General features: G+C 29.5%; 1 protein-coding gene across 1 annotated transcript; it reads left to right on the forward strand.

Annotated features, from left to right (window-relative positions):
- The first annotated feature begins 847 nt into the window (after positions 1-847).
- On the forward strand, positions 848-6951 carry LOC114168743 (probable 2-oxoglutarate-dependent dioxygenase At5g05600). The gene is made up of 3 exons (XM_028053659.1): positions 848-1401; positions 6121-6448; positions 6573-6951. The coding sequence occupies exons 1-3, from the start codon at positions 941-943 to the stop codon at positions 6828-6830; spliced, it is 1047 nt and encodes a 348-aa protein (XP_027909460.1). The 5' UTR covers positions 848-940; the 3' UTR covers positions 6831-6951.
- The last annotated feature ends 3699 nt before the right edge of the window (positions 6952-10650 follow it).

The raw sequence follows: 10650 nt of genomic DNA on the forward strand, positions 1-10650 counted from the left end.
AATTTAGTTTTTTAAACCAATTTTTTTTAAGTTTATTTGATATTTCAAACGTGTTTCTCAGCTAATATTGAAGTGAAAATGTGTCAAACGATGTAAACAAACTAAAATACTATAATGAAATGTGTTTGAAGCGTCAAATAAACTTAATAAAATTTGGTTAAAAATACTAAATCCACATATTTATAGAGTTCGGGAACTAGATTAGTTCAAAAATTCCAAAAAGGACTAATTTCAATTTTTACTAAAAATTAAAGAACCAAAAACATATTTAACCCTAACAAACTCATTCCTCTGAATGGAGTTCAAACACCATATACATCAATACACTCTGACGAAGACTATATACAAGTATAACAGGAGACAAAAAAGAACATTATTATTTTGGTACTCATAAAATTTTTACAACCACTTCACATACATTATTTTGCCCCTCACTCTTTTTTTCTCTGTTTCTTTCTTTACAAGTATAAAACTTTACTTTCTAATGACTATTTTATTCCTAAAAGTGGGTCGTCTGGGTGTCAAAAATCATTTTCCAGACAAAAAAAAAAAAAAACACAAAACACTAGTGCTGTCATACGAGTCTCAAACGCACAATATGCAAGAATGTGAGCATTTTCAAATGATGTTTCACAGGAGTTGATGGGTCTTAAAAGCAAAAGCGAAATACATGTGTTAGGCAAAGACCAATCCATAAGACTTAATTTATTATTTTAATAATATATCATATAAAATAGTGTTAAACTATGAGGTCTTGAATCTGGACTAGTTCTTAGGCATAGTGAAATTAATCTCATCTCATTGAACCAGATACCAACAAAAAACATGTCAAATTCATTGTCTGTATGTATTTATATTATAAATAAGCCGAACAGATACAAATGCGATATCTCCAACTGTTCCACACCATTGAATTGCAACAGCAAAAAAGTGAAAGGGCATGGGAGAGATAGATCCAGCGTTCATTCAAACAGCAGAGAACAGGCCAAAGCTTGGTATCATTGAAGAAGAGAGCATCCCTGTGATAGACCTCTCCCCTTTGTTTTGTGCCTCTTGTTCTTCTTTTGAAGAGGTTGTGAGGCAAATAGGAAGCGCATGCAGAGAGTGGGGATTCTTCCAAGTGATCAACCATGGAATCCCAGTTGAGAGCAGGCAGAAGATGGAAGCAGAAGCAAGGAAGTTCTTTCATCAGAGCAAGGAGCAGAAGAATGAGGTGAGAAGAGATAGCGTGCATGTTATAGGCTACTTTGACTCTGAGCTTACCAGGAATGTTAGGGACTGGAAAGAGGTGTTTGATTACACTGTAGAGGAACCTACCTTGGTGCCTGCTTCACCTCATCCTCATCACCACACAATCACTCATTGGTACAACAAGTGGCCTCACTACCCACCACATTTAAGGTATTTTAATCTTCCTAATCACTTTACCCACATACTTTACGTATCTCACTTGTTTTATATTCTTCCTCTGCTCTATCTTTTAAATATATTGATTTTCATATATTAAAAAGGCCTTTAATATATTTTAAAATATTAAAATCAGTTTGTTTTAAGAATATAACATAAATGTAACACTACAAATTTAACTGAAAAAATCAAATTTCAAAAAGTTTAAAAAGCCCATCATGTTTCATGATTTCTTGTGTAGTGAGGATAGAAAACAAATTTCCTGTTGTGTGGAAATCATATATTCTATAGGTTTAATAGGTTTTTTCTTTATATATTTATAAGATTTATTCAATATGAACTCTTAATTTTTTAATTTTTATTTGTTCTCAACTTTTTATTTTATTTAACATGAGTCAATGTGATTTATATGTTAAATATGACATGGATATTTTTTGAAAAAATTTATATTTCTCCGATCTTCATTCTCTCGGTTTCTACTCACTTCATCTAAATAAAAAAGAGACTGAATTAAAAAAAAAAATTAAGAGGTCACATTAAATAAATTTATGAAATATTAGGATGAAAAACCTATCAAGCCTATTCTATGATACATCATGTAAGGGAAGAAAATATTATGATGTGAAATTGTCATAATTTAGGGTAATTTTGGTGCGATGTATAGTTAGATATTATTTGTTATGAATGAAAATTTAACAAAAAATAGTGAGAATCGCATAAAAGGGAAAAAAGAGTGGATACTAGAGTTTCTCAATAATATCAAACACTACGTTTTCAAAATATAGCAGAGTTTACTTTAAGTGAGATATCTAAAACAAATAGGATTAAGCTCATTTATGTCATTTTGGACACACCTTTCGTATGGAATTACTTTTATTTCTTATTTAACATAAAGTATGGCTGAGTAAGAAATAAGAATTTTTGGAAATCTGAATAGCAATTTGTTAAGACTCCAAATCGAATAAACTAATGCATTATGTATATATAATTTTATACAATTTTACAGAAAAAGAATAATAAAATTAGAGTGTCGATAAGTGTTTACTTAATTATTTATTGTGCATGTCGTTCTCCCTTGCGTATGTATAATTATGTATTAATGTATTAATTAATTAATTACTGAAATATCAGAAGATTTAAAATTGACAGTGTTAACACTCCATACTAACTTTCACCACACTGACAGATAAAAGTAAAAAAAATAAAAATAAGAGAAATTAAATTATGATTGAAAAATCATTTCAGAAATATTACAAAGAAGATAGAGAAAAGAAAGAGCTGTAGAGGAAAAAAAAAGTTAGAAAAAAAAAGGCACATGGGTTTCCCAAAGAACATGTAGCAGGGGCGAATATTAATTACTTAAACTATCTCTGAATTATGCTATGTGAATTTGAAAATAAAGTATCGTAATTAGTTATATATTTTTATAAGTATAATGAAAATATATTAGAAAGTTTTAATTAAGATAAAACTAACGATATAAAAAATTATTTAATTATTGACAGAATTTTATCAATAAAAATAAAAATTATCGGAAAAGTAAGATTTATTGATGAATTTTATTGATAAAAATAAATTCGTGAATAAAATTCATCGATAAATTACAATTTGAATTATCAAGAAATATTTTGTTGATAAATGTTTGTTGGTAAATTTTATCGGTAAAATCCATATATAATTTACTATTGTTATTATCGAAAGATTTTCTGTCGATAAATTCTGTCAATAAAATAATGCTACATTTCTTATTTTTTGTTTTAACTATTTTGTTATAAAATCCATCGATAAAGAAATTATGTTTGTTAATGAAAAAAATTTCATCGGTAAATCAGTTGATAAATTATTATCAAATTTTTTACTTAATCTGACAAAATATATTTATAAATTAATTAGAGAAGTGTTAGAGAAAAAAAGATAAGTAGTATAGAAGAAGGAAGAGGAAAAGAAAGTGGAAGAAGAGGAGAAGGAGAGAAGCCAAAGGCACTACAACGACAAAGTGGTGACAGTAAAACATCGATAGTGGAAAAGGTGGTGTTGGCAACAGAGGAGAAAAACAAATAGTGGGAAAAGGAGAAGGAAAAGGAAAAGTAGGAGTCAATGGAGACGTCAAAAGCAGGGGCGGAACTAGCATAGGAGGGGGAGCCGCGGCTCCCTTTTTTTTTTATTTTTTTATATATATTTATATATTTTTTAAAATTATATTCTATATTATTTATATTAAAATTATATTATAGAAAATTATAATAAAAGATAAAATAAAATAAATTAATAGAGACATTAATTTATAAAAGAGATTAGAATTTTTTTTCTGATTATAAGATCTTTCCACCGTGTAAATTATCATGAAAATGTATGAAGAGAGATAAATACAAATAGATAGGTTGGAAACACATAGATTGAGATTCATGTATACATTCTTGCATGATCTCTCACAAATCAATGTTAGTATCTTATTATGATGTATGTATGTTAGTTTATGATTCTTTTTAGGATGTTTCTTCCAAATTAAGTTTATCCCAAATTAATATAAACCCTAATTATAATTTTAGGGATTCTTTTATGAAATTGGTATGAACCCTAATTATAATTTTTCTTAAATTATTATAACCCTTAATTATGAAATTTAGGAATTTTGTATTTTTCGCTACCTATGGTAAATTTTTTTTTAAGTTTTGAATTTATACAATATAGCTTATTTAATTAAAGTAGTATGAGTTTTGTTATGTTTTGCATTGTGATAATTGTGATTTGTGAATATAAAATTTATTTTTTTTAAATAGGTAAGAGGTGATAAATTTATATTAGAAAGATTATGATAAAAAGTAAAAAAATTGATTCCTTTTTTTCAAAGAGAAAGGTTTGTGATGAAGATGAAAAAGAAATGCATTTACCTTAACTAAACTTGAGAAATTTAATAAGAACCAAGAATTTAAGACAATATAAAACAAATATCTAAAGTTCTTAGAGTTACATATAATGAATTTAACAATTCATTATAACGTGATCTGGGAAAAACGACATCAAATTTGACAATACCACCAAATCAAATTGATGAGATACGAATGACTTGTCTAAAATAGTATTCATGAATTGGTATCATGATATAATAGCATGATATAATAGCGAATGATAGTAATATTTTTTTGAATTCTACTATTATGTGTGTTTGTTTTAAGAAGAGGAAATGAAGAGAAAAAAATGAATAATTTTTCTTCTAAAAAAAAATTATATATAACAAATCTAATTTGGCCCCCCTACAATTTTAGTCCAAGTTCCGCCACTGGTCAAAAGATCCAGAGGAGCCATTGGCGAGAGGAAGAAGGAAAAAGAGATAAATAGATAAAAGGAACAAGAAGAAAGGAGGAGAATGAAGAAGAATCTCTTCACAATATTTACTGATAAAAAATATTTGTCGATAATTATCGACGAATATTTACTGATATTTTTTTTCTGTCAGTAATTACCGACGATTTATCGAATTTTTCAATCTATTAGTTAAATTTATCAACAAACATTTTATTGATGAATTTTTCAACCATCGGTAGACCATGAGTAATTTCTATTTATCGACGAATTTTAAGCATTACCACCAAATTTTGATTGTCAATAATATCAATTTTTCTTGTAGTTTTTTTTTATCATGAAAGAAATTTTAAATTTATAGTAGAGCACTTGGTGTACTCTAACTTATTTACACAATTTACATACAACAAACTCCACACTTTAGTTCTAACTACTATTAATTCATATTGCTATTTACCCTACTAAAATAACATGTAACTATTATGAAGTCCCGTAGCATAAAATCCCAAAATTTGTAGCATGATTGATAGTACAAACCCCAACATGATATTTATAGAAAAACTCTGAAATTGCAATATCTCTGATGACATATGGCTTTTAATTCCATGTAGCTTGTCATGTTTCCTTATTCATATTAGGTGCTTCAAGTCATTGTGTGTATATGTATCTTTTTAGTTCCTCCCTTTGGAGTACACCTTATATGTCTTCTTTTATGATTATTCCCACCTTGATAGTTGTCTACACATGCACAAAAAGAAAACATCACCAAGTTGCCCTACATATCTTATTTTGCTACAATCCTTTCTACATAACCATACGCTTCTCAATCTTTACTTAAGTGTACACTTATTTATAGGACACTTGTCATATGAAACAATCTCTTACATGGCCTGACACCATTTTGTGTATAAAAATGCTTTAGTTGACATTTTGTTTTTATCCATAGCCAGACGTTTAGTTGTATCATTGTAAAATTGTCCTCTGTGTCAATTATATCTTGCTTAAATAGTACCCCATTTCTATGATTTTAAATGGCCCAATTATTGCTACTCATACTACTTTCCAAGCTTTGTTTTGTTTTCCATTTAATTTCAATAAGTAAAAGTGTTGAAAATGTGTCTAATGATGGTTATGATGCGAAAGCTTATACTCACCCACCTATCACACAATTGTTACACTAGGTTAGATATAAGTAACAAAATAGGTGCTCAGTGTTCTTGTAGTGTAATATGCATTTATTTAATTTTTATATTTTTATAAAGCTTTATTTATGAAATATATAAATTTAACAAATTTTGTCATCTAAATTTCAAAATGATAACCTTTTTATTTGTGATAAATATAAGGTTTTAGTGAAGATATTTGAATAACAAAATCCAAAGCATTGTATGATTAGAAGTTGTTGTGCAGGGAGGCATTGGAAGAGTACGGTGAGCAGATGGAAGAGCTAGCACTGAAGTTAATGGAGCTTATTGCTTTGAGCTTAGGTTTGGCACCAAAACGTTTTCATGGTTTCTTCAAAGACCAAACAAGTTGGATAAGGGTGAACTTTTATCCACCTTGTCCTTCACCTCACCTTGTTTTGGGATGTGGTCGTCACAAGGATAGTGGTGCTTTGACCGTGCTTGCTCAAGATGATGTTAGTGGCTTAGAAGTAAAGAGAAAATCTGATGGCCAATGGGTTAGGGTTAAACCACCACCTAATTCTTATATTATCAATGTTGGAGCTGTAATCGAGGTACTCTCTGCTTTCTATTTATCAATTAAAACTTTAACTCTAAAAAATTGTATTCCAATCCGATCGAGTTAATTAGTTTTGATATATTGATGACAATTATTAATTATAGATTATTATTTTGCAGGTTTGGAGCAATGAAACTTATGAAAGTGTTGAGCACAGGGTTGTATTGAACACCGAGAAGGAAAGGCTCTCGTATCCATTCTTTCTCACGCCTGCACATTACACCATGGTGCAGCCCTTGGAAGAGCTCGTAAATGACCAAAACCCTCCCAAATATAGGCCCTACAATTGGGGCAAGTTCTTTGTTACAAGGAAACGTAGTAATTTCGTCAATCTTAATGTAGAAAACATTCAAATTGATGATTTCAAGATTAATTAGATGTTTTTTCGATAATGTTGTAATCAGGATCCTAAAGGAACTTTGTCCATCTATTATGATAATGTATTATTCTTAATAAGCCGCCTTTGGCACATAATAAAATTCAATTTCAGAACCCAAAGTTCATCTGATCTTTTATTATTCTTTTTTCATTACTACATGTTTTATTCAGGTGAACGAAACAAATTTTAACCAAATTTACCAAAAACTATTAAGTGATACAACATGCAAAATTAAACTAATTTTTAAATTAAAGTTATTCAAAACAATATATATATATATATATATATATATATATATATATATAATTTTGAGTTTATAGAAGTTTGGTAATTCTTTTTATCGTCAAAATTGGATATGTTTCTTAAATAATGTAGTATTACAACGACTTCGAATAATATTGCCGACAAACAAATATTTTAAATATTTTATTTTTTTTATTTGAATCAAATTTATAACATATAAATACTTGTAAATATCATAAGACTATTGTAAAACCCATTTTTTTTAAAACTTATCTCAGCTACCAAAGTTTCTAAGAGAAAGCATGTCTCTCTTTTTCTTTCAAACTCATAAACATTCTTTGTTTAACTCAACCTTGTTCTTCCTCTTTCTCATCTTAATCTTCATCCTTTCTTGAATCAAAGGGTTGATTTGGTTTCGTGGCGAATTTCTCTTTGAATCCACCCAAACAAATTCTTCCTTCGAGTTGAATTGGGGTTTACAATTCAAAACTCATCTTTGGAGTTCTTCGTTGTCTCAGTTTTTGTCTACGTTTGAGACGAGGGAAGCTATTCTCTTTTGATGGGAATAAATTTGTCTTGCATGTTATAATTTGGTAAATTGAATTGCTTGAAACTGTTGTGTTTGATGGTTTGAGGTTCTAGTTTTTGCATGTTAAGAATAGTGAAAATCTGCTATTTTAGCTTAAGCGAGAGCCTTCTAGCTTAAGCGAGAAAACCACTGAAACTCTTTTTGTTTCTGTTTAATTTTAGCTTAAGTGATAATCTTTAGCTTAAGCGAGAGTCCCTTTTGCTTAAACGAGAATCTCTATCTTAAGCAAGAGTACTATCGCTTAAGCGAGAATTGTTGCCGAATTTTAAATTCCTTATTTTTAACCTATGATTGATTGAGTTAATTTTAAAAATATAATTTATGAAGCTATCCATGAATGATGTGGTATTTTTTAGACTTGACTTGGTATGTTGTTGCAAAATATGTGATTGTTTGATATTTGGAATTTGAGATGGAATTATTGATATGTAAATATGAAAATATGATTAAGAATGTATATAATTGTTAAAGTATTATTGTGAAACTATGATGATAATGGGTTTGTGAATATATATATATATATATATATATATATATATATATATATATATATATATATATATATATATATATATATATATATATATATATATACGAGCATTGTATGTGTTTAACGTAATTCCATAGGTCTCGTGAGGAGATTTTATGGTGGTGTTATTTTAGTGTATGCATTGGACTATTGATTCAAGTAAGGTAATATCTTGAAACTCTAATGATCATTTACACTCAAATAGAGTAGAATGGTTCATGTGGTGAGAGTAGTAGGAGGTCCTAGTCTAAGGCAAGATAATGACCTTAGATGATCATGGATTTTCCTTGTGTGTGATAGGGTGAAACCCATTGGCAATGACTTTGTAGAGCAGTAGAGGCCACCACAAGTGCAAGTCTCTAGTGATTCTAATTCCAATTGGATGTATCTGAATAATCGAGTTTAATGTCAATTGTTTGTGTGTAGTTATGTGAATTAATTGTAGTTACCCATGTATGAATTATAATTGATATGATTTAATGGTCTTAGGACAACTCTTTTGTAAACTAGCTTACCATTACACTTTGTGGTCTTGTGTTGTGTTCTTCTTTTGTGATGATCACCATCCTGGTGGGAGCAGATGAAGATGCAGGTTTAGAGGCACCTTTGAAAGATGAGGAGTTCGTAGTTAGAGTAGTGAGATTGTGGCAGAGGTATGAGTGGTTAGTACGTTCGATATAGGGTTACCTTTAAAGTTTTGTTGTTGTTGTTGTATAAATATTATATTTTTATCGTTTGAACTCTTAAAGGACTATATTAATATACATTTTATTCTAAAAAATCTGCCTTTGAATATTATTATGAAATGTCTTATTTTATTAGTTTTACACTACTAAAATGGGATGTTACAATTATAATAGAAAATATTTTGAATTGTTTGGTTATAATAAATAACTTATATTGGTATATAGCGTTAACTATGTTTTTGGTTTTTAAACTATAAAGCGATATTGACTTTCGTTCCTATTTCAAATTTGATCTTGTTAGGTCTCCATACTTAATAAATGTATGAATACAATCTTCCTTGCTCAACAACATGAAAAGAATTATTCTTCCATCTTATCTTATGTTTCTCTCTTTTCTCCTTAGTTTCTCCTTCACAACTTAGGACACCCTCACTCTTCCATCATGGGTGACCTAGCAAAGCTTCCGTTCAACTACCGCCACTCATCGTGCCTGCAATTATGGTCATTGTCGGTGTGAGGAGGAAGAACAAGGGAGAGGATTTGAGAATCAATAGTGATTGTAGTCTGCTATTCACGAGACAACCAACTCTTTTCTCTCTCTTTTTTTAATTTCTTCTTTCTCATTTTATTCTCTTTATGGAGGAATAATTGGGGGATGGAGGTACTTGGATGAGTTTTGTGTGGCGTTGTTGATGGATTAAGTTCTGATTTATGGGGATTAAAGGGACGGATCTCGATTTTTGATGAATTGGGGCAATTGGGTGCATAGAGATGATAAATGTTATATATTGTAGGAATTTTTTTACATTATTTTATTTATTATTATTATGCATTTATTATGCTTTACTTATGTGTATTTTATTTTTGTTTCTAAAATTGTTCGGTAGGATTCCAAAATTGTTCAAAAAGATTTGTGTATATATTCAATGTGTATAATGAGCAGAAGTGAGAATGGTATCATAGCTTTTGATCCTTGGAAGCCTTTAACTATGATAAATTGAGCAACCTTAATTGATGTCTAAACCTAATTGCAGCCTTCATTGTTGCTCATTCAACCTCTGATCTATGTTGTGTGTTTTGGGGTCCATTATCGTATACAATTACAACTTTCATTGTTGTATTTTTATTTTATTCAAGTGTATCAACTTTTTTGTTACGGTCGAAATCGAAAATGGAGACAAGCCTCAGGTTAGAAGAGAGCTACATAATGTGCATTCAGCCTATCAATTGGATGGAAAAAATTATCTCAAATGGTCTCAATCTGCTCATGTTTTTGTTGATCCTGAAAATAAAAAAGGGTCTATCCCACAACTCAACCATGAGGGGTTAGAAAGAGTAAAATCATTCCTTAGTAACATCAAAAAACCAATAAGTATAGGTTCATTGACATATTCTGATAAGTTACCATATTTTGTTAGATTTAATGTCTCAAGATACCCCTTTTACCAATCATTGGATTTTAGACTTTAGATCACCAATCACATGACACCATTTTGTGAATTCTTTTCCACATATTTTTCATGTCCTAATAATGAAAAAATCTTCGTAGCTGATGGAAACATGATAACTATAGTGGGTCAAGGACATATATAAGTAAACCCAACCATACTTTTGAAAAATGCCCTTCATGTTCCTAAATTATCCATAAACTTGATATTTATCAATAAACTTAGAAATGACCTCTCTTATTATGTGATTTTTATAGTAATTCTTGTATATGGAGGACAAGAAATTAGGGAGGACAACTGGACATGTTAGAGGGTGGAATGGC

This window comes from Vigna unguiculata, chromosome 2 (genome assembly GCF_004118075.2).
Source record: "Vigna unguiculata cultivar IT97K-499-35 chromosome 2, ASM411807v1, whole genome shotgun sequence".
Classification (NCBI taxonomy): Eukaryota; Viridiplantae; Streptophyta; class Magnoliopsida; order Fabales; family Fabaceae; genus Vigna; species Vigna unguiculata.

What these genes read in the sequence shown, in the direction of transcription:
- LOC114168743 (XM_028053659.1), top strand. Translation starts at nt 941, where the DNA reads ATGGGAGAGATAGATCCAGCGTTCATTCAAACAGCAGAGAACAGGCCA. An exon ending in CACTACCCACCACATTTAAG is followed by an intron (nt 1,402 to 6,120) that starts GTATTTTAATCT and finishes GTTGTTGTGCAG; the next exon opens with GGAGGCATTGGAAGAGTACG. An exon ending in ATGTTGGAGCTGTAATCGAG is followed by an intron (nt 6,449 to 6,572) that starts GTACTCTCTGCT and finishes ATTATTTTGCAG; the next exon opens with GTTTGGAGCAATGAAACTTA.